General features: G+C 44.9%; 1 protein-coding gene across 2 annotated transcripts in view; it reads left to right on the top strand.

Annotated features, from left to right (window-relative positions):
• The first annotated feature begins 17,245 nt into the window (after positions 1-17,245).
• The window catches only part of GRAMD4 (GRAM domain containing 4), a 151,753-nt gene continuing 144,099 nt past the window's right edge, over positions 17,246-24,899 (top strand). Inside the window, exon 1 of one of the 2 annotated variants that reach the window (XM_030550539.1) lies at positions 17,246-17,402. In XM_030550539.1, the coding sequence (XP_030406399.1) occupies positions 17,374-17,402 (29 nt within the window). In that variant the 5' untranslated portion in view covers positions 17,246-17,373. The remainder of the gene's footprint in view (positions 17,403-24,899) is intronic. The other variant, XM_030558638.1, reaches the window with a different exon arrangement.

The following is a 24,899-nucleotide window of genomic DNA, read 5'->3' as shown; positions in this document are numbered from 1 at the left end:
TATCTTTGTAAATTTAAAATGGAATATGTTACAGGGTCTTTCAGCTATAGACGCTGGGAATACCCTTCCAGCCTAAGTATGCAAGTACAAATTAAAAATCCTTTCAGCAAAATACAAATTTGAACTCCTTCCAGCCAAATACACATTTGCAAATAAAGAAAACAACCATAAGCCTAACTCGCTTTATCTACCTAGTACTCACTAGTCTGAACTTATAAGAGCCTGTATCGGAGAGATTGGAGAGAAACCTGGTTGCATGTCTGATCCCTCTGAGCCCCCAGAGTGAACAACAACCAAAAAACTAACAGCACACACAAAACTTCCCTCCCTCAAGATTTGAAAGTATCCTGTCCCCTGATTGGTCCTCTGGTCAGGTGACAGCCAGGCTCACTGTTCTTGTTAACCCTTTCCAGGCAAAAGAGATATGAAGCACTTTTGTTCTATTAACTCTTACTTATCTGTTTATGACAGGCTACAATTCCTCATTACAGTAGACCCTAAGGGCCAAATCTTTTGACCATAATAAGGGCCCTGGAAGGTGCCGATTTCAGTGAAACCAGTGTTAGTCCCCTATGCAGGGTCAGAGCAGAATGCAGGGAGTCAGCACAGGGGTACCCAACCTGCTCATGATGGAGCTATGCCACCTGGGGGTCCTTCCACTTTAGGATGTGTGGGACTGGTATCAGGACCACAGGGACTAGCTTTCTTGCATGTAGCATCTTGATGGGTGTAAGAGGACCATCATTCCAGTCTTTGTATTATGATGTCTCACAGTGGCCCAACTAGTTTTGATAATCCTTCTTGATGGCGGGGGAGGGAACGGGATGGACCACTCCTCCTGCCTGGATTGTGAAGTTCAGAGCAGGCATTTTTACAGTTATAAAGCAAAACTTACATATTGCCTTATAGCATGGGATCCAGACATTACAATAAGATTAATGCATGCAACAACTTAGAAGCATTTTATAGAGACAAAACACTAAAAACATCCTTACTAGTCTAGCACCTATCTTGAACAAAACTAACATACTGGTGAGCTGGTCTGGTTTCCAGCTATGAATGTCAGTGCTCAGCTGACTCCTACAGCTTTGAAAAGAGTGGCACCTGGTCTGCAAGTGTCACACATGTTTGAAAAATTCATGTGGAACAGAGGGGTTTGGTGTTTAAAATTCTGTGTTGGCCCTCAAAATGTTGGACATACTTAGAAGTTGTGAGAACTGGTTACTTAAACAGCCTATTTTTCACCTTTTGTGGTCCTCTTTCTCAGTAGTAGCTTGGGGGAAAAATTATTCCACTTATCTTTTTTGTTTGGAGACTTGGAGATATTTCTTCTCAAGAGGAAGGCATTTTTCCAAGAAAATAAATAAGTGTGCTTGCCCCTGTTCTTGGATTGGCTTCTTGACAGAAAATATCACAATCATGGTCCAGAAGACTGTTTCACATTTTTTAATGTGCTCTTTATATATTTATTAATCTTTATTCCCACCTCTGCCCCAGGTTCTAAGATAAAACAGTGCTCCTGAAAGATGCCAGATTGTCTACCATCCAGGTAGAGCATGGGCAACCTACTGCCCCATTAACTTGCTGGATATTGTGGGTGGGATCTTACTCGTTCCAGTCATAGCTTAGACATGTTTTTAAGCTAAACTCTGTTTGCTTAATTGTTACTTCACCTTTTCAGTTCCTACCCTATCCTTGTTTTTCTGATGTGTGCTCTCCAACACCTAGATCAGGGATTGGCAACCTTTGGCACATGGCCTGCCAGGGTAAGCACCCTGGTGGGCCGGGCCAGTTTGTTTACCTTCCACATCTGCAGTTTCAGCCAATCACGGCTCTCACTGGCCACTGTTCGCTGCTCCAGGCCAATAGGGGCAGTGGGAAGTGGTGGTCAGCACATCCCTTGCCCTGTGCCGCTTCCTGTAGCCTGCATTGGCCTGGAGGCATCGGGGTCTCTGGGCTCCTCAGCACAGGTAACTCCCTGGTGACACAGGTGACTCCGATGGCAACAGATCTCTGGTCCGGGTCTCGGGATCTCTGGCTCTCGCAGGCAAAGGCTCTAACTGCTCCTAGGCTGGAGACTCCACCAAGTGTCTTTCTTCCTTGGTGTTCTGCCCAGACTGAGCTAGGCTGCTCTCCTTTATACTAGTGTAGCATCTGGAGCATGCTCAGTACAATCTGAGGGACGGGACTTCCTCCATCCATAATGTGGGATTAACCCTTCCCTTCCCAGTACGGGGTATGCACACCCCATCACATCATATGAAAAAATAAAATATCTGAAAACTCTTTAGCCTTTAGCTGCAAACCAAAAAATTATTTGGAAATGCTGCCGCAAGGTCTGTTGGGAATTGCAGTTTGGGTGACTTATGCCCTCATTCTCCTCTTTGGGCTGATCTCCCCAGCTGGACTACATTTCCCATAACACATCACAGCCAGGGATTCCCATGGTGCATCACAACGGGCTCACCAAAAGGGGAAATCATGGGGCATCATAGAAGATGTAGTCCAGCTTGAGAGCCTCCTAGCCCATAGGAGAGACATGACGTATGCAAACTATAACTTCCATGAACCAAGGCAGCATTTCTGAATAGAAATGTTTGGTTTTCAGCTGAAAATTTTTGGTTTGCAATTTTTGTTGTTGATGAAAATGACTTTTTAAAGTTCTCATCAAATCTTCTGCAGAATAAAAGCTATTTCCCAACCAGTTCTAAAGAGCAGGCCGGCTGCTACTACCCTCCACATCTAAGACAACCAGCAGGTCAGTAAAAGGTGTCAGATGTGTCCAGTTCTGTGCCAATTATCATTTGCTTCAGCAAAGTGAAGAAAAACCTTCACATGCTATTGGCTCTCCTCATAAGAGGGAAAGCAAAATGGGGAAGGAAACAAGTTGAAGAAATCTCTCTTTTTTTTTTTTGAAATAAAACATGAATCACTATAGTATCTAGGTAGCAGTGGGGTCTAAAATGGGATGACGAGTCAACCCGGAAAAACCTATTTCTATCTACATCTTCCCTAGGTCCAGTAAATCCTGGCTGCAGCCCTATCTGGAGAGAGCCATTTTAAGGGCTGAGATGTTGGTGGATGATGGTGTCTATGCCCTTTCCATTCTTGGTCTCACTGATGTGATCAGTGGCGGCTCCAGGCACCAGCACGCCAAGTGCCTGCCTGGGGTGGCAAGCCACGGGGGGCGCTTTGCCGGTTGCCACGAGGGCGGCAGGCAGGTTGCCTTCGGTGGCAAGCCTGCGGAGGGTCTGCTGGTCCCACGGCTTTGGCGGACTTCCGGCAGGCATGCCGCCGAATCCATGGGACCGGGGACCTCCCGCAGGCAAGCTGCCAAAGGCAGCCTGCCTGCCATGCTTAGGGCAGCAAAATACCTAGAGAGTGATTAGAACAAGGTGCCAGCTAGTACCAGCTGTGGTAGGTGGGTAGTTTATTGGCTCATTTGGACTATGAGCCCCAACACCTTCCACATATAGAGCCAAACAGCTGTCAGCTTTTCAATTCCTATCAGGATGGACCAGATTCAAAGCAGTGACCTCGAGCTGTTCAGTTCCATAGCTCATTCTAAATCCACAGTTGATCTCCAGTCATAATATATTAAATGAACCTAAGAAGTTATATTGGCATAATTATTACTTTGTTTTTCTGAGTTTTTGATAAGGAAAAAAATGAACATGTTTGGGAAAAGCATGAGATCTTAGCCTTCAAACTTTATTAATAGAGTTTGAATGCTCCTGATATTTGTTAAATTTTTGACAAGCTATTTTAGTCCTTGATAGAGTAAATAAAAACCATTTGGACACTGTCATTTACTCAGCTCTTTACATCAGAATTGTTTTGTTAGTTCTGTCCAATTAATTCTACTTTCTTTAATTCCTCTTGCAGAATCAAATCAAGCAAATCTGGCTTTAATCCTACATGTCAAGGAACTTAAATTGAAATTTGCTGCTACTCTTTGTGTTACCATCTCCCAAGCACAAAGAAGGGCTGCAAATTACAGTATGTTCCCATGGAAAGAAAATAAAAGCTTGTGCTAATGGGCTCTTTCATCTGTTCAGAAAGATTTATAAAAGCACAGACAAAACGTTTGTAAAATGCAGTTTAGGAATGGCCAGACTGCCATCAAGTGACAGGGCTATTATTGGAATACTGTATTACTGCAAACTTCAATTTATTCCTTCTTAAAGGCACTCAATTTTTGGAATTCTCTAATCCTAACAGATACTGTTAGGACTCACATTAATGGAATTCTAGAAAAGAAATGGACACTTTGCGATAACTTGGATCTCAAGTGTATCTCAGGGTATAAATGGGTTCCGATACTGATGATTCATTGTGATGCATGAGGGGATGCTTGGTCACGTGCAAAAACTGATTGCCACGTTTCAAACCAGAAGGAATTATTTTCTCTGTCATATATTGTTAGAGACAGTAGTGGTGATGTTATATTTGCCTTATTTTGAAACACCGAATAGGGATCATTTATTAGGACAAGATGAGCTTATCCCAAATGACTAATTTCCTGCAAAGGAGCATGGGGGTTGGTAGATACCAATCTTTCTCATCTTCTCTTTCTAGGCCTCCTTTTTAACAGACCACAATTAAAAAAAAATAATCTAGTAGGAAGAATCCACTGTATTTGAAATATGGCATTTTCCACAAAGTGATCATTTAATCACTGACAGCTAAATTATATGTTTGGGTAAATGAATGCAGTTCCTATTGATTCTAACCTGATGTATTTGACCGTGAGAAGATTAGAAAATTATCTGCCCTAGAGTTACATATATGCGAGTGTTACACAGGCTGGCAACAACTAAGGATTTCTGAGTTGCTGCCAGCCTGTATAATACTTTCACAAATCCTATGTAACCTATAAGAAACAAATTTTATGACTTATTATAGCCAGAGGTCTTTGTCCCCTGCCACATGATTGTGCTTACACTTGTGTGCGTTTTCCTATCTCAGTATTTGTTTGTAGTTTGGGGAAAACGTACATATCTTAAATACCAGAAGAGCTATTTTTGTGAGGCCCATAAAAACAATATTTCATGTTCCTTCTGCCAGAGCTGCAAACTATTTTCAGGGCTATGGTGACATCGTAGCAAATGCACAAGCAAAGATATTTGAGGTCATATGGTGCTGCATACAGGATGTATAATTTGAATTTTTAAACAAGAGACAGAGTTCAGTCCCACTTATAACACATGGAGAAATAAATGTTTGGCTAAGAGAAAAGCACACTATTGGTAGAAGAAAAGCTTTTCTCAGTAGGCTAAATACTGTTGTCTTTATGATGGCTATTGAAAACAATTAATGTTTAACCTAGACTGAACCCCAGGGTCTGATTTTTCAGAGATGGTGGACTCACCTTAAACTTCAGCTAGAGTCTGGAATGTCCAGCACCTTTGAAAATGGGGCTCTGTATTCTTTGAAGATGTTGTTATTATAAAGAAGAGCATTTTTTAAAAAGTCCTTTTAAAAATTACATTTAGCTGCATGTTAATAAGAACACTGTCAGCGTTCATTTTGGAAGCTCATTATCATGCACAGCTTGACTAAAGTCTAATACATGCAAAAAAGAAAATTAATATTTTCCACAGTGTGATATTACACCCCATATTCTTCTTAGAAATACTATTATATGAATACAGTATAACTAAGATATACTTTATGCAAGATGGCTCATGTAAGGTATCATTGGAAAGGTTATAATTTACTGAATGTGATTATCCAATTTATATGCATATATCATCTAAAGTTAGGAATATTGACCATGTATTTCAAATGTGCTACTTTGGGTAACACCCACAACTAGTCCTTGAGGTACAACAGTGAAAAAGTCAGGCAGGGCTGATGGCCCAGCAGTAAAGACAACAGACTATGAAATAGCTTAGTCTTCCTGTGGACCCTCCAAACAGCCTGCAAGTAATGGCTGCTATGACCCTGCTGAGACATGTGACTGAGCCACCTGGTACTGGACCCCCACCTACCTTGAATGCCACTGGAAGACAAAGGGTTCCCACCATACACAAAGCTATATAAGGCAGGGGAGTGACATCATCATGGTTCTCCTCTGCCTCCCTGCCCAAAGAGACACTGGGAAACACCTGGAAGCAAGAACTGAACTGGGGGGAGAAGAGTTAAGCCCAGTCTTGAAGGTTGTCTAGCCCGTGTGTAATAATACCTGAAGTTTCAAACTCCAGGCCAATGCAGCTGGCTTCCAAGAATCTCTATAATCTGCTTGAAACAACTTTTAGGGTGAGAAATTACTATTTGTAGCCAATTTCTTTAGTGAATCAAACTTAGTTTGCATGGGATTTTTTGCTAAGTAATCTGCTTTGTTCTGTTTGCTATCCCTTTAATCACTTAACTGGGGGAGCAAGTAGGAGTGTATATCTCTCCATGTTGAGGAAGATGGTAAATTTTTATGAGCTTGTGCTGTGCAGATTTTTCTATACAGAGCAAGACAATATACCTTTGGGTTCGTACTCCAAGGGAGGTAGGCGCCTGAGTGCTGGGGCAAGCCCCTTAAGCTGAGTCTTCCCAGAGCTGATCTTAGTGTCTGACTTTCTGTAGCTGGGTGTGGCCCTGCCTGTTGTGCACTAGAGGAGGCTTAAGAGCCTGGTTTTACAAGACAGGTTAAAGTGGGCCCATGCTGGCAGAACAGGTGGGCTTATGATAGCTCAACACATCAGGTGGCACCTTGAAGGGGGCAACCTGTCACACACAGATCAATACACATAAAATTTTTAAGAGTACTTCTAGTAAGGTACATAGCAGAAGCTTGAAATCAACACTCATCTAGTTCTCCCCAAAGGAGATCCAGGGCTTCAAGATGTATGGTATTATATTACACTTGGAGAACCCTCACTACTCAGGTCAGTCCTGAAGCATTCAAAGCAAAGATGAATTTACATTAAGGGAGCGTGCATAGGCTGAGTCTCTAACCCATACTTCACAAAGCACACAGATCCTGAGTCAGCGTCCAAACTCACTCCTAGTTTGGTGTTATTAGTAAATTAAATTATCACAACAGAACAACCTGCTACTCTACATTTCACCATTTCTGAGATTGCGCTCCTTTGTCCTAAATCCCTTTACCTAAGGCGAGGCTTCTAACTCCTTTATAGCCTGACAGGAGCTAACTAGATTCACCTGCCAACCTGTCGGTAGTAATTACCATAAATCTTAATGCAGAGTTTAGCACCTGCCCATAGGGTGATTTAGCAGAGGAGTCCTGCATTCTCAGACAAGTCTTATGGTCTGCCAACCTCTTTTAGGGAGAAGACCTCAAACAGAGCTGCAGCAATCTAGCTTTGTGAAAAAAGAAAACAAAGCATCCCAGTAGCTCAGCAACCATATAATAGTGCCCAAACCTGTATAAATCTTCCTTAGCATTTACAAAACCTACAGAGATGCCAATCTGAAGGATGAAAATGGATGTGAATAGGCAACCAGCTTCTGGAATAATATCTACATCATCATACATATTAATACATTATTCTCTCACTTATTACATAATACCCAGTTCTACCTCTATTAAATATCGGAGAATTGAAAAATAGGCATGTTTCCTGCTAAAGTATCAACACCAAGGCTCTTATAAATCACACTCAATTTTTAACTGTTGACAGTCATTGGGGAAAGTAAAAGAATATACTCCGACTCCTACTCTTGTGTTTGTTCAGCACCTAGTACAACAGGGCCCCAGTTTCTCGATGCTACCAATGGTATGAATAAGTGGTATCAGTCCCCTAAGCTTATTATTATACCTTTTATGTGAACAATTTATTATTTTTTTTCCATAATGGAAGGACTACTGAAGTCCCATGTTATATTTTTACATTGGTGATGAAAAAATATATTGTCAGCCATGACCAAACATATAGGGAAAAAGAGGCACAACCCAGAACTTGCAACTCATGAGGCATGGTAGGGGAGATTAATACAGCTTTAAGTTACCTGGGGGCCTGATTCAGTCAGCTATCCCTGACATGTCCTTTCTGGTCCCAGCCAAGGCTCGGTAGGGGGTCCTTGGAAGATATTTTTATGGCTGTCTTCCACAGTGCTTGTGCCAGGGCTATCTTCCTCCAGCCAAACTCAGGCTTTTATGCTGCTCTGGCCTCATCCCAAATACTTACTGTGGTCACACCAGTTGGACTGGGTGAAATATGCATAGATCTAAAAACCTCCTGTAATAGAGCCTTCATAGCTAAAGCCCTGTGACGTTCTTTTTAATTTGTATCATTTTTCAGTTTTATTTTAATTGGGCTTTATTTTGTTTTATTATTGGAGGCCCAGTGTGTCAGGTCCTGCCACTGGGTGTTCATGTGGGAGGCCAAGACAGTGGGGTATTTGATCCTGACCCCAGGGATGTGTGGGGGATGTCTGGGGGCACTGCAGAGTGAGCCCACGGGACTGGTCTGGGCTCCCCACTTTGGGCATTGTGACCTGCTACATGGGGTTGCAGCACCACTCACTCAGATTTGGCCTGGAAGCCCAGTCATGATAGCAAAGCAGCCAGGCCAAAGCTGAGCAATGCTACAATTCCACGCACCAGGTCACAACACTCAGAGTGTGGAGCCAGGCCCAGACCCATAGGACAGGAGCAGCCAATGTGGGGAAAGTTTTTTTGTTTTTAACTTTATGGGTTGTTTTCATTTTATTTCACACTTGTGAAAAACTCAGGCCTCTATTCACAGCTATCGGTTACCAAACCACATAGAAGAATATGGGCAAAGATCACACCTATGCTGCCACTAAGGCAGCCTAGAGAAGTTGCAATGATTGTAGTATCCACAACAGAGTTGTAATGGAGAGTTCAGTTCTCTGTATTGTGGAAAGCATAGCACAGAAAGACTTTTACACTGTCTTAATGTCATGTGGGTACATGTGACACACGCACACACAATCAAATAAGATGCCAGTTGGGCAATAAATACCATGAACTTCTTATTCTATGCAGTGAATTCTTATTGACATAAAAGGGTGCTCCCTTTGAAAATCAGGGGGAAGGATAGCTCAGTGGTTTGAGTGCTGGCCTGCTAAACCCAGGGTTGAGAGAGTTCAATCCTTGAGGAGAGCTCTTAGGAATCTAGGGCAAAAACCAGTACTTGGTCCTGCCTAGTGAAGGCAGGGGGCTAGTCTCCATGACCCTTCCCTTCCAGCTCTATGAGATATAGGTAGATCTCCATATATTTATTCATTCTATTTTATACCAGTAATAAATCAGAGTGAAATTTTTTTTAAATGAATAACTTTAAAATCAGGTTTTATTTTTCAGGTTACCTTACCCAAAACTATACAGCCCTCTCTACATTTCAGAAGACTCATGAAAGATTAGCAGAGTGTGTGCTATTATCAAGAAGGTCTGGAATAAGTGAAGGCTTCTTTGTCATTACTGTAAACTGTGGCTGCCTCAGAGCATAAAATTTAAACTCAGGCATTCTGGCTGAAGTAGAAAAGAAGTAAATGGGTACAAGCTCAAAATTATTACAATTATTACATACTCTGCCAGAAACTATGTGGAAGAGATTGGTAGAGATCATGAGATTTCATCTAGTGTTACAACTGAGCTTTGAAAAAGTAGTGATAATTTTAATGTAAACATTGTTAATAATACTTGGAGATATTTGTGTGAAAGTTGATATGTAAGTGCCAAGTACTTTAAAAAGGAGAATAAATATTATAACAACCCATTTTACAGATGGGGAAACTAAGAGACAGTGGAGTTTAAGTAGCTTTCCTCATGTCACATAGCATGTCAGTAATAATAGGAATAGAATGCAAGACTATTGACTCCCATAACCTGCTCTTACCACTAGATCACACTGCCCCAGTTTGGGTAAAATATTGGTATTTAAGGTTAGCTCAGAGCTACAGTATTTAAAGGGACGTTGTCAATATGTTGAGTTTCCTCATCCTACTTCTCACTTTACTGTTTAGTTATTCTTATACCTATTATAAATGCTAACGTGTAATCAGAAACAAAAGAATCTTCATAATGCCAATGCTCAATGTTATTAAGTAGCTATATAGCCTTAGGCGAGGGGTCTGACCATTGGAACTACACCAGCTAAACTGATGAGCAAGAGTGTACATTGCCAAATTAACATGTATGCATATTTTATTTATCTGTACTGCAGTAGTTCCTAGGAGCTCCAGTCATTGTCTAGGACTCCATTGTGATGGATGCCATACAGACACAAAACAAAAATTCCCTGTCCCAAACTGTTTACAGTCCAAGCTGGAACGCATGCCTGTGCACATCAAGCAAGGATGCTAAGAGCTCTGAACCTGAGACAGTCTCCGTCACTGCAACCACTATGATAGAGATAAATATCAAATGAGCAGGTGGAAAAAATATGTGATGCAACAGGGGTGATGGTAGTTCCTGACTGACTTCTAATTGGTGGCTAGAAACTAGGAGCACACTACCAATAACTGAGTTCATCTTGAAAATTACTGCAATTTAGGCTCAAACTAGGGCCTTCTTAGTTCAAAAGCAGCAGCTCCAACATGTGAGTTAAGAGCAGTCAACTGTCCTTGACTGAGCCAGTGAGAGCTCTATCATCTACAACCTGCTTTTGTGATCTGACAGTACGATGTCTCATTTTAAACACAGTTGATCACTCCCACTTCTGCCACTTGTTCTCATGACTATGCTCTTCACATCTGCTCCTGCATCATATCCATTGGAGATTGCCTTTCCCCCTTCCTTCCCACACTCTGTTGATGTCTCCTAGTATTGTGTTCTTCATCCCCATCTCCTCTTTTCTCTGTAGTCACTCCTGGGTGAGCTCATTCATGCCAGGGGTTCAGCTACCACCTCTGTACTGATGACTCCTAAATCTATCTCCTCACACTGACTTCTTTCCCTCATTGATTATGTTCATTTAATAATAAGAGAATAATGATCAGCAGAGGGCCTGAATATGCACAGAATCTTTTTTTTAAGGAGCAGGGGGATATAAGGTGGCTGCTGCATTTCTTTCTGTATCTTTAACATGCGGTAAAGACATATTTTTATGCTAATATAAATCTCAATCAACAAAACAGCACTCTTGTGCTAGGCGCTATCTAAACACATAGGAAGACATGGCTCCTACCCCACAGAGTTTACACTCCCAGATCTTCCACTGCCTCTCCAGCATCTCCACTTGGATGTCCTATCACCTCTCAAACTCAGCATGCTGGCAACTAACCTCATCTTCCCCTCCTTTCTGTCTTTGTAAGTAACTCTCCATTCCCTTCAGCCAAGCTTATAATATTATGTTGATATGAACTTCCCCACTCCATCTTCATGAATAGCCTTTCGCTTGCCTACCTTTGTTTCAGAGTAATAAACAACATTTATAAAAACTGTCCTTTCTCTACGGCTAAGCCTTTTGTTTCAACTTCAAAATAGATTCATAGATTCTAGGGTCAGAAGGGACCAATGTGATCATCTAGTCCGACCCTCTGCACAAAGCAGGCCACAGAACCCTACCCATCCAGTTCTATAACAATCCCCTAACCTATGCCTGAGTTATCGAAGTCTTCAAATTGTGGTTTGAAGACCTCAAGCTGCAGAGAATCCACCAGCAAGTGACCCATGCCCCACGCTGCAGGGGAAGGCGAAAAACCTCCAGGGCCTCTGCCAATCTGCCCTGGAGGAAAATTCCTTCCCGACCCCAAATATGGCGATCAGCTAAACCCTGAGCATGTGGGCAAGACTCACCAGCCAGCACTCAGAAAAGAATTCTCTGCAGTAACTCAGATCCCATCCCATCCAACATCCCATCACCAACCACAGGGCATACTTCTCTGGCGATAATCAAAGATCAATTGCCAAAATTAGGCTCTCCCATCATACCATCCCTTCCATAAACTTATCAAGCTTAATCTTAAAGCCAGATATGTCTTTTGCCCCCACTACTCCCCTTGGAAGGCTGTTCCAGAACTTCACTCCTCTAATGGTTAGAAACCTTCATCTAATTTCAAGTCTAAACTTCCTAGTGTCCAGTTTATACCCATTCGTTCTTGTATCTACATTGGTACGAAGCTTAAATAATTCCTCTCCCTCCCTAATATTAATTCCTCTAATATATTTATAAAGAGCAAGCATATCCCCCCTCAGCCTTCTTTTGGCTAGACTAAAGAAGCCAAGCTCTTTGAGTCTCCTTTCATATGACAGGTTTTCCATTCCTCGGATCATCCTAGTAGCCCGTCTCTGAACCTGTTCCAGTTTGAATTCATCCTTCTTAAACATGGGAGACCAGAACTGCACACAGTATTCCAGGTGGGGTCTCACCAGAGCCTTATATAACGGTACTAACACCTCCTTATCTTTGTTGGAAATACCTCGCCTGATGCATCCTAAAACCGCATTAGCTTTTTTAACGGCCATATCACATTGGCAGCTCATAGTCATCCTGTGATCTACCAATACCCCAAGGTCCTTCTCCTCCTCAGTTGCTTCGAACTGATGCATCCCCAATGTATATCTAAAGTTCTTATTATTAATCCCTAAGTGCATGACCTTGCACTTTTCACTCTTAAATTTCATCCTATTACTATTACTCCAGTTTACAAGGTCGTCCAGGTCTTCCTGTAGGATATCCCAGTCCTTCTCCGTGTTAGCAATACCCCCCAGCTTTGTGTCATCCGCCAACTTTATTAGCACATTCCTGCTTTTTGTGCCAAGGTCAGTAATAAAAAGGTTAAATAAGATTGGTCCCAGAACCGATCCTTGAGGAACTCCACTAGTAACCTCCTTCCAGCTTTGACTGCTGCCTCCCTGCATCTCATTTCACCCCATTCCAGTGATAAAATGCTGCTAAAGCCTTCCTCTTTCCTTCTCTGGCTTCCTCTCACCTTCCATGTCAAATACAATATTCTTGGCCTGATTTTTGGGGCTCTATATAACTCCCTACATTTCAGTACTCAGTTCCTCTTAATCTCCCTCCAATGCCTACTGGATGTTCCTCCTAAGCCTACACCTTACTGACACCCTTTCATCTTCCTCTCACTCCCATCTTTATATCTTCTTCCCTGCAAACCCTTATGCTTGAACCACCCTCTGTTAACTCCAAATGATCTCCTTCCTCAACACGCATTTCTTTCACTAAGTCTTTTGGTGATGATCCTCTGCATCATTTTGAGACTGACCTTCCAACTTATGTATCATATTTCTGAAATGTCATGTCTCATTTCAATGTTAAGCTCTTTGTGACATAAATATTGTATCTTTTATGTTTGTACAAGGATAAGCAAACTGCCAATGCTCAATAAATAACAGCCGCATAATGTATTTATCACAAGGAACACTTGCAAATTTGTTATAGATTTAGATAAACTTGTTAACATATAGTGCCAGAGATATTTAGGAAGATAAAATTTTCAACCCTGACAGACCATATCTTAAAGAGGGTCTGTGAAATGACATGATAAGGGTGATGATTAACACTCAACACAAAGGAAAATGTTGAGCTGCTGTAGGAGGCATATAAATTGTCCCACTCTCTTTCTGACTCAGGTAAGCTGCCAAAAAGTGGAGGTGGATACTGTGGGATGGAACTGTTTTGACTCCAGCCAATTGCTCGAGGTTTTTCTGTTTTTAAGGAGAAGACAGTTAAATTGTTAATCAGATGTTTTATTATTAAAGGTTCAAACCTAACACTTGGCTTTAGCCCTCAGTCGAATTACTAGTGCACACTGAATTAAAGGACACTGTCTACTGTAGCTTTCCGGTGCACACATCTGCCCCTCAGCGCCCTCCCTCGCAATGATACATATGGTTCCACAATCACATCTTCCTATTTTTATCCCCCCTACAACCTGCTGTATGGAAACCAGGGAAACTTACTAGCTAAGGTCTCAGTCCTGCAATTACTTCCATAGAGGCAGACCTTGCACCCACACGGAGTTCTTTACAGGATCTGAGCCTAATTGACTGAAGATGGGGAACACTGACAATGACTACAAAAGATGCTGCCTAATGTACAAAAAAAGCAAACCAGGGACAGGGGGCAAGAAACACATACTTCCCCCCTCTTACTTATTTCAGTTCCAGTACCCTTAGGTGTTGCTTGTAACAATAGGAGCTAAAAGTGTTCAGACAGCAGTGTGATTTTTTTAAAGTTGACAGTATCCTGTTCATCTGAAGGGTTAAAGAATTCAACCCAAAAGAAACTAGAGATAAAAGAAAACAATCAGAAGTTGCGAGACAGTGCTCATACTCATGGGTGTGGCGAGTCCAGAGTAGACCTCTGGCACTTTTGAGGGATGCGGGATAGTCCCCTTGCTTCCCTACATTGACACTGTAGGCTCAACATGCTACTTTCAGAAGTCCATGCCTGAATCTTCCAGAATGTTCAGTCCAGTCGGGGTTCTCTATTCCTTCCTCTACCTGATACTTACCTGTACATGTATTTCTGACAGCGCAGGGAACAGAGTACTTGAGACTATGACGAAGTGTGGATCAGGATATGCAATAGGACTGGATTAGCAGTGTGAGTCAGCACCCAGGCAACAGCTGGGAAATGGAAGATCTGGAGTGGATTAATGTGGGTGTGTAAACCAGGGGAAAGGGTGGATTGGGGTGAGGAAGGGCAAGAAAGCAAGGGATGAACGGAGTGGCAAATCATGACATGGAATGAGGGAGCAAAGAGGGAAAAACCGTGGCATGTGAAGTGGGATGAATGAGGGCAGAGAGCAAAGGGGAATGTAAAAGCAGAGAGGGATAGAGGGAGAAAAGAAGGAAGGGGGAGGACACAGTAAGGGGGCTAGAGAATGAGGGAGCAGGCAAGAAGCTGAGGAAATGGAAGAGAGAAGGGGCTGGAGAAAACATATCCTGCCAGAACAGCACTTTTGACAGTCTCAGAGAGAGGTACTGCTGCTTCAAGAAGGGATGATTCCAGCACCAGGAAGTGCAGGAGATTAAAAAAAGAGATGGAGAATAATCTCCTGATCTCAAATAGGGCATAAAAGAAGAGACCAAAGAGAAGAAGAATGATTATTGTCCCTGTTTTATTGGTTTTAACACGCTTTCATGCTGTCTCCCTTTTTTCTTCCTTGTTATAGTCTAAAGCAGTGCCAATATATGTCAGGAATGTGTCCCTGGACCTCATTATGGCTAAAGCAGCCTTTGTCCCCATGTCCCCTTATGTTCCTGGGCTCTATTAAAATATTTCAACATCTGAGTTCCTGCTCCTCCAAAATTATCACAACACCATTGCAAAATAGTTCAGGACAGGATTAAGAAACAAACAAGGATGGAATTTAGAGAAAAGTTAAATAACTAGAAAAACTTACCAATATGTAAGGAAAAATTAAATTGCTGCTGGTAAATAAACTGTCATTCCCTTGCATGTCAAATACTATGAACAAAGAAGGGTGTAGGATGTGCATTCATGTTAACAAATTCTTACTGTAATTAGCATGCATTCAGTGAAATATTACAAAAAAAAAAAAAAAAAAAAAAAGGAAAAGAACAGGCTGTAATAAAACTGATACTGAAGAAATGGAGTCAAACCCCAAGAAGACCAGACAAGGTTCCCAGTGTAGACCAGTTTGAGAAACCAGAATTTTATTAATAGTAACAGGAGCAGCATGTGAGGCTGAATGAAACCATATTTGTAAATGTGATATGTAATTGCACAAACTCCCTCCTTGGTTTGATTTTCCACCGGCTGACTCAGCCACTGCACAGAGTGACTCCCCCACCTTTTGATTCATAAATTCTTGATAGTGTAAAAATAAAAAGTTAGCATCAAAAGCATCATGTGAGCAAAAGGGCACAAGATGACGTGAAACACAATAATGTTGGAGGACAAGGAACATGTAATGAATCATCACTAAGTGAACGAAAATCCAAACCAAAACATCCAACAACAACAAGCACTACTCTCAAAGGAGATTGCAAAAATATAAAAGTCAAGATCATTCCCTGCAGGAGTCTGAAGGATACAACATATAAGAAGCTAAATCCTGTCTTCATTCTACTAGAAACACAGAATGAGGTATATGAATGCATCACAAAAAGTGTATGACATATGGTTTAAATTGCACAAGTGCCCAATTACCTATTCCTTGTGTATCCAAAGTCAAAAGAAGCTTGTGATGTACAAGAAAAGTGGTATAATAGGGCCTTAAGTAGTATAACTGTCTATATTCTATAATGTACAAAAAGATAATTAATATACAGCACAATATGCAGCAAATAATGCACGATAAAATGTAATGTATAAGAAAGGTATGTAATGTTTACTAAATAACAATACATAAATACATCGATATAAAGTGTGTAAATTATATATAATGTATAACAAAGGTATGTAATGTTTACTAAATAACTACAGTACATATATATCTATAATGTAGATATAAAATGTGTACGATCTGATTGACTTTCCTCCCACACTTTATGTGCTGGTCTTCTGAAAGCCTAATCCTCCAAACATTCATGCATGCGAGTAACTTCACTAACATGAACAGCACCATTGCTACCACCAATGGGACTACTCACCTGATCCATGTTTGCAGGATCAGAGCCTTAGACTGCGGGGCCCTATGGGCAGGGACCTCCAACCTTACACAGCATGTCCTTAACTTTCAGGCTGTGAGCAGTCCTGTCCAGCTGATTGCAAGGGAGCTATTCACGCGCGCGAAGCACAATGCGGGGAAGGGGGACCCGCGGGACGGCCGCCCTGCGTGTCGCTAAGCCCCTAGCACTGCAGAACGGGACCCGCACTTTGCTGGCGGCTTTCTGGGTGCCACAATAAAAATGCCGGGGGAGACGGACATCGCGAGCCGCAGCCCAGGACGGCTGGAGGGAGCCCCGTGCCTAGGCAGATGGCAGCCCAGCCCGCCCGGCTAGACTCCCTCGCGGGCGATCCCCGGGCGCAGGCTCGGCGCAGCAGCAGGTGCACTGGGGGGGGGTGGTGGTGACCGGTTTCTCTCAACAGCCCTAAAGGACTAAAGGCTGCCTGGGCCCCCAGCCCCGCTGAGACCCCGCCGGGCGGCTGCGCCCACACCCACACCCGCCCCCGCCGCCCGGTGCAGCGTGAGCGCTAGCGCGCCGGCCGCGGGAGGCGGGGGCTCCCCTGGGGGCCGCGGGGGGGCGGTGCCCCCGCAGCACCGCCCCTCGGAGCGCTGACGCGAGGGGCGCGGTGCGGCTGCGCGGGGCGGGGCTGGCGGCGGCGCGGGCCTGGCGGCCGGAGAAGGGAGGCAGACGACGGGCAGCGCGTCTCCCCGCCAGCGGCTGGGTGTGGGGCTGAGTGGCCCGCCCGGCCCAGCAGCAGCAGCAGCGGGATCCCTCCGCGCCGGGCGGCCCCTGGGCTCGGCGGGGAGCCGGACAGAGCCGCGCCGTCCGCCCGCCCGCCCGCGTGGATGAGAGTGTGCACCGAGTGCCGGGCAGGGTGAGTCCGCAGCGCCCGGGGGAGGGATGGCGGAGACCGGCCTGTGGGAGACCCTCTGTCCTCTCCTTGAGGGAAACGCCCCCTTGTCTCCAGATCCAGGCAGCTGCCCCTTCCTCTCCAGTGCGGCGAGCTCCCTGCTCCCTCCTGGGACAAGGCGACACCCGCTCTCCGTCCCCCAAACCCAGTCCCGGGGGCAGAGAGCTGCTGCCTTCTCATCCGTGGGGCCATTGCCTCTCTGCAGCCCTTTGTCTGGCATCCATGTGGGGAGTGATGAGCAGCTTCCCAGCGCCAAGGAGACCTGCTCCTTTCTGCGTGACCCGCCTTGCCTTGGCCTGTGGGAACAGCGCCCTGTGCAGATGTCAATGTCATTTGTGTAGTGCTTTCCGGATGTGAAGGGTTGAGTATATTGTGTGGGGTGGTTGTGTTCTCTTGGATGTGAGCAGGGGAGGGAGCGGCTGTGTTGTGCTTCACAATTTGCATGCAGTTGTGTATTGTGTGGATTCGTGTATGTTTCAGTATTGGGGCTATGTATGGGGGGGGGGTTGTTCACTCCTGGGGGTTATATGTAGGGGGATTGTTGTGTTTCACTGTTGGATGTGACAGCAGCATCCTGAGTATTGGTGGATGTGTTGTCTTACTCCATGGAAGCAGAACCCTTTTTGTGAGGGTGATGGGGTGCTGTATTTGCTGATGAAAGCACCACTGTGTAAGTATGTATGTTGTGGCCTGTCTCAGGTGAGAGCAGGAAGGTGTCTGGTCAGTTTATTTGCAGTGTGATTAGAAATGGGAGCCTTTGGGGTTGTTTTTTGTTCCACTTACTTGCTCTGTGACCTCTGACAACTATCCTCTCTGGGCTTATGTTTCTCACTGTCTAAAATAGTGATTTTCTCCATCTACCTTTTTGGCCTGGTTGTTGCTTTTTTATGGTTTTTTTTTTTTTTTTTTTTTTTTTTTTCATTTTGCTTTGGAGGGTCGTCCTGCTCTTACCTCTGCAAGTTGTTATGGAAATTATTCCTGGCCCTTCTCATGTTGAAGCGTATTTGGCTTTAATTCCTTTCAAGAAGTTAGGTAAATCAAGATTTACAAATAAAGAAAAATCTAATGAACTAGTTTATTTTGGTTTCCCTTGGTATTTCAGTAGCTATGAAGTAAGACTTTATTAGTGTGTATTTACACAACACTATTATCTCCATAAAGATCAGACACTGGGGGAGATGAAGATACTTCACATGCTCCTTAAGCACATAGGGATACTCTTACACTAGGAACCTCCCCTGCACGATGCATTCATTTTTGTAGTGAGGATTGTGGTTGATGCGGTAAGTCTGCCAGGGTCACTTTACCATTTCTGATCTTGAGACTTTTCTGTGATATGCAAGTGGAAGCTGGTCCTTAGCACTGTAATGCATTCTTTGGGGTGGCTGGTAGGGTCTCTCCTGAAGCAGAAGTGAAGGACAGGAGTGACCTGCACACTACTGCCCGGCATATATCACCAGTGTCTTGTATAAAGAGCCTAATCTGGTGTCATACAAACTGACTGAATTTTCATTTGAGTAAGACCTACTGCAAGGCATTGTCTAGTTACTTTATTAGATAGAGATTGAATGTCTATCTTTAGTTTGAATAAGCATGCTTAAATGCAATATCAGCAATGTATTATCTGAAATGCATTTATCTTAGCAATAAGGTGTATTCGAAAATGACTGACAATGTGGAGCAGGAGGCAGGGGAAGAATGAAGGAATGATAGCAGCAAATAATTGTCTAGGGTTTTCCTCTTTCAAAGAGACAGTGAAGAGAGGGGGATGGATTGAAGGGTAGACGCTCATCTGAGTTCCACTGATAGACAAATGTCTGGTGTTATACAGGCTAAGCTGTGTGCCAGTAAGCTTATTGAAGAAATGGTCTTCTGGTGGGTATGCCCACAAATATATTGGTAGATTCCTCTCTCCGGCCTTCACTGAGTCCTTTTGTAGGTAAGGAGTAAGTGATTTTTCTAAAAATGTTTACGAAGTGTTATCAAGAGTCAGTTGAATTACCGAAGCTGTAAACTTTTCTATACTAATACATAACTTGAGTTTTAAGCATGTGTGTGGTGAGGGGGAAGGATGGGAAAGATTGATTGCATTAGACCTTAGCTTTGATGTGGAGGGAGATGAGCATGTTTACTAAACTAGGGCAGGTCCAGACTAGAGCTTTAAATCGATTTAAACAGCTTTAAATCGATTTAAAGCTGTAACCGTCCACACTACAGAGTACAGTAAATCGATTTTAAGGGTCCCTAAAATCGATTTCTGTACTCCACCTAAACGAGCGGAGTAACCCTAAAATCGATTTTATAAAATCGATTTTATGCTAGTGTGGACGGAAACAGAAGTTAATGGCCTCCGGGAGGTATCCCATAGTGCACCAGTGGCCGCTCTGCACAGGGAAAGGAACTCTACTGCTGGCCAGGTAAACAGGAAAAGCCCCGGGAACTTTGAAATTTCAGTTCCTGTTTGCCCAGCGTGGAGCTCTCAGCAGCAGAGATAACAATGCAATCTCCTGAAAATAGGAAAAGAGCTCCAGCATGGAACACACAGGAGTTACAGGATCTGATAGCTGTATGGGGAGAAGAGTCAGTGCTTTCAGAACTGAGGTCCAGCAGAAGAAATGAGAAAACCTTTGAAAAGATTTCTAATGCCAGGAGACAGAGAGGACACAGCAGAGACTCGTTGCAGTGCAAGGTGAAAGTGAAGGAGCTCAGACAGGCGTATCAGAAGACCAAAGCAGCAAAGGGCAGGTCAGGATCTGGCCCCAAAACATGCCGCTTCTACAAGGAGCTGAACGCAATATTGGGGAACTGTGCAACGACAACCCTCCCCTTGTCTGTGGATTCAGAGGTGGGGGTAGTGATCTCTGCCACTGCCGAAGATTTAGAGGACAGCGAAGATCACGATGAGGACCAAGAGGAGGACGAAACAGCAGAGAGCACAGAGCATTCAATTCCCCCTAACAGCCAGGATCTTTTCCTAACCCTTACAGAAGTACCCTGCCAGCCCTCTCAAGCCAGTAGCACAGAAAATGATGCTGTGGAATTGTCCTCTGGTGAGTGCACTTTTTTTATTAAAAGCGTAGGCTGAATGAATGCAAGCCTTTTTTAGTGAGTGATTTGCCATGAGTGCTTGCATGCAGTAGCTGGAATTAGAGTTACTGGAACAGTCTGTTAACATGTCTGGGAACAGAGATGACCATTCATTCCTTTCTTCTGTGCTGAGCCAGTAAATGAAAAACCTTTCCTAAAACAATGACCCAGGTGGTGGTTGTTAGAAAGCTGTTCATTCCTACGGGGTGGTGTCCCCTAGCACTTGGCCAGCATGAATCATCCCTATTAACTGCTATGGCAGAGGGGGGATGGGGTTAGGTAGATGGCATTAAAGCTAACTCCAAAGTGCAGCACAGATGATTGTGGGAGGGAACTTGTATTTCCCTGTGCTGCACCTTTTCCATGGCTTAAGAAAAGAAACCAGTGTTGTTCCTTAAAGCGCTTTGCCTCACTACTGTTCATGCTACCTGATAATAGCAGGGGGTGCAGGGTACTACAAGCCACTGCACGGTTCACTACCAAATAACTTACCATTGTCTCCGGACACGGTCTGTGTGCTCCCCTGACCTGCGGCTGAGCTGAAATCTCAGGCCATGTCTACATCTAAAATTTTGCAGCGCTGGTTGTTACAGCTGTATTAGTACAGCTGTATAGGGCCAGCGCTGCAGAGTGGCCACACTTACAGCAACCAGCGCTGCAAGTGGTGTTAGATGTGGCCACACTGCAGCGCTGTTGGGCGGCTTCAAGGGGGGTTCCGGGACGAGAGAGCAAACCGGGAAAGGAAACCAGCTTCCCCGCGGTTTGCTCTCTCGGTCCCGGAGCCACCCAGCAAACCGCAGGGAAGGAGACCTGCTTGCTCGGGGTTCCGGGACCGAGAGAGCAAACCGGGAACGCCGCGGTTTGCTCTCGCGTTCCCGGAGCCACCCAGCAAACCGCAGGGAAGGAGACCTGCTTGCTCGGGGTTCCGGGACCGAGAGAGCAAACCGCGGCGAAGCTGGTTTCCTTTCCCGGTTTGCTCTCTCGGTCCCGGAACCCCGAGCAAGCAGGTCTCCTTCCCTGCGGTTTGCTGGGTGGCTCCGGGACCGAGAGAGCAAACCGGGAAAGGAAACCAGCTTGATTACCAGAGGCTTCCTCCTTCCACGGAGGTCAAGAAAAGCGCTGGTAACTGTCTACATTGGATTACCAGCGCTGGATCACCAGCGCTGGATCCTCTACACCCGAGACAAAACGGGAGTACGGCCAGCGCTGCAAACAGGGAGTTGCAGCGCTGGTGGTGCCCTGCAGATGTGTACACCTTCAAAGTTGCAGCGCTGTAACTCCCTCACCAGCGCTGCAACTTTCTGATGTAGACAAGCCCTTAGTCCTCAGCCACAAGCAATAAGTATTAAAAGAATCCTAAGGCGACCTTGTGGTAAAGTTACATGCTCAAGGTACGGTGAATAGCGCAGTTCACTGAGAAAGACTGTATCCATTGTTCTATGAAATGTCTCTTATGATTCTTCTATCACTCTTTCCACCCCCACCCCCCCACACAGCTGCACATTTCTCCAGCCTCCCTCTCCCTTCTCCTGTCCGACGGGGAGGTCACATAAGAAGGCTAAGAAAAAAGAGGACGCGTGAGGAGATGTTCACAGAAATTATGGCAGTAACCCGTACTGAGAGAGCTCAGCAGGGGGACTGGAAACAATTGGTCGCAAAGTACAGGGAGGCTGCCAGTCAACGCAAAGACAGGAGGGATGCTAAAAATGATTTCAGGTGGCAGGAAGAGCAGCGCTGGCAGGCAGCAACGCTGGATCTTCTTCGTGATCAGACCGACATACTCCGCGATATGCTGGAAGAGCTGCGTGGTCTCAGGTTGCCTCTGCAGCCCATGTATAACCTCCCTCAGTACTCACCCTGTCCCACACCTTCCAGAACCAGGCGTGTAAGAACGCGTGGGGGAAGGCTATCTGCACCAGCCAACTACACCCCTGTGGACAGTCCAACCAGAAGGCTGTCATTACATTGAAAACCCCTTAATGTTATGTTTCTTCCCTCCTGTACTCCTCCCAAACCTCTCCCTTGGCACCATTTACTTACTTTACTCTCAGGACATGCTATGCAAAGGCAGTGTGAGGGTGGGTTGTTAAAGAAATAAAGCATGCAGCTTTGCAAAGCTTCAGGGAAGCTAGTTTGCAGCATCAGGAGTAAACACATGGGAAGGTGGGTAATACAGGGAAAATAAACAAAGCAGTCATACCATACCATGGTCTATGATAAATCTTGTTATGTCTTCTCTGATGCGCCTTCTTCTTACCAACCTCCCTCCCCCTTCCTCCAAACCTCCCTCACTCCCTTCCCCGGAGAACCCCGAGTTATGAAATGTCATGCACAGGATTGTAACAGCAAGCATGATGATTGATTGCTGAAAGGGTCTGATTTTTAATAAAGAACTCAATTTCTTTAACAAATACCAGTAACTTTATTTTCAATAAGCAAGCAGTTAAGGAAGGGTGCAGGGAAGCTCGTTTGCAGCAGCCAGAGTCAAGACATGGGGAGGTAGGTAATAACAGGGAAATAAACATACCAATCACACCGTTCCCTGGTCCATGAAGCCACTTCTGGGCTTCCTTAACTGACTTTGTCTTTCCTTCCTACATCCCTCCCTAACCCTAGCCATTTACTATTCTTCTCTCAAAAAAACCCTATTACTGTAATTCTATTCACAGGCTTCTAAATGCAAGAGGGAGGGTGCGCTGCTTACAGTGACTGTCTTTTAATAAAGAATTCAATGTTTTCCACAGACACAGACGGCTATTTTAATTACCGTAAGCAAGCAGTTGTGGAAGGGTGCAGGGAATGCAGCTTGCAGCAGCAGGACTGAATACATGGGGAGGGTGGTAATCAATGGAAAATAAACTCAGCATTCAAACTGTACCCTGGCCCATGAGGAAGCTACTTTTCAGGGCTTCTCTGATGCGCACAGCATCCTGGTGTGATCTTCTAATTGCCCTGGTGTCTGGCTGCGCATAATCAGCGGCCAGGTGGTTTGCCTCAGCCTCCCACCCCGCTATAAAGGTCTCCCCCTTACTCTCACAGAGATTGTGGAGCACACAACAAGCAGCAATGACAAAGGGGATATTGGTTTGGCTAAGATCTGAGCGAGTAAGAAGCGTTCGCCATCTTCCCTTCAATCTGCCAAATGCACATTCTACCACCATTCTGCACTTGCTCAGCCTGTAATTAAACAACTCCTGAGCACTGTCAAGGCTGCCTGTGTATGGCTTCATTAGCCAGGGCATCAAGGGGTAGGCTGGGTCCCCAAGGATAACTATAGGCATTTCAACATCTCCAACTGTTATTCTCTGGTCAGGGAAGTAGGTCCCTTGCTGCAGCCGTTTAAACAGTGTAGTGCTTCTGAAGACACGTGCGTCATGAACCCTTCCTGGCCATCCCATGTGGATGTTGGTGAAACGTCCCTTGTGATCCACCAGGGCTTGCAGCACCATTGAAAAGTACCCCTTGCGGTTTATGTACTGGGCGCCCTGGTGCTCCGGTGCCAAGATAGGGATATGGGTTCCATCTATGGCCCCCCCACAGTTAGGGAATCCCATTGCAGCAAAGCCATCCACAATGGCCTGCACGTTTCCCAGAGTCACAACCTTTCGAAGCAGCAGCTTAATGATTGCTTTGGATACTTCCAGCACAGCAGCCCCCACAGTAGATTTTCCCACTCCAAATTGATTACCGACTGACCGGTAGCTGTCTGGCGTTGCAAGCTTCCAGATGGCTATTGCCACTCGCTTTTCCACTGTGAGGGCTGGTCTCATCCTGGTATTATGCCGTTTCAGGACAGGAGAAAGCGAATCACAAAGTTCAAAGAAAGTGCTCTTACGCATGCGAAAGTTCCGCAGCCACTGCGAATCGTCCCATACCTGCAGGACTATGCGGTCCCACCAGTCAGTGCTTGTTTCCCATGCCCAAAAGCGGCGCGGAACGGGTAGAACCTCCCCCAAAACCGTCAGGAGCTCCAAAGTGCAGGGGCCCGGGGTGTCGGAAATCTCGTTCTCCAAGTCCTCATCACTGTCGTCCCCGCAGTCAAGCATTCTCTCTTGCATTTCTGACTCATGGTTCAGCATGGATAGCATGAGAATGCGTGAACTATTTACAGCATTCGCGATCAAGGATAAGAGCACTCCTGGATCCATGCTTGCTGCAAAATGGCGTTTTCTCACTGCAGCCAGTAAAAACCGCGCGAAGTGACTGTGTTCCGCTGACAGGAAGGGAGGGGGTGAGGCTGTACCCAGAACCACCCACGACGGGGATTTTGGCCCCATCATGCACTGGGGTAGTAACCCATAATTCCAAAGGCCAGGGACCCATGCAGGAACTGTGGGATAGGTACCCAGAGTGCAACGCTCAGGGAAAAGATGG

This window comes from Gopherus evgoodei, chromosome 1, assembly GCF_007399415.2.
Source record: "Gopherus evgoodei ecotype Sinaloan lineage chromosome 1, rGopEvg1_v1.p, whole genome shotgun sequence".
Classification (NCBI taxonomy): Eukaryota; Metazoa; Chordata; order Testudines; family Testudinidae; genus Gopherus; species Gopherus evgoodei.
The sequence above is the reverse complement of the archived record's forward strand: the minus strand, read 5'-3'. Positions and strand labels throughout refer to the sequence as shown.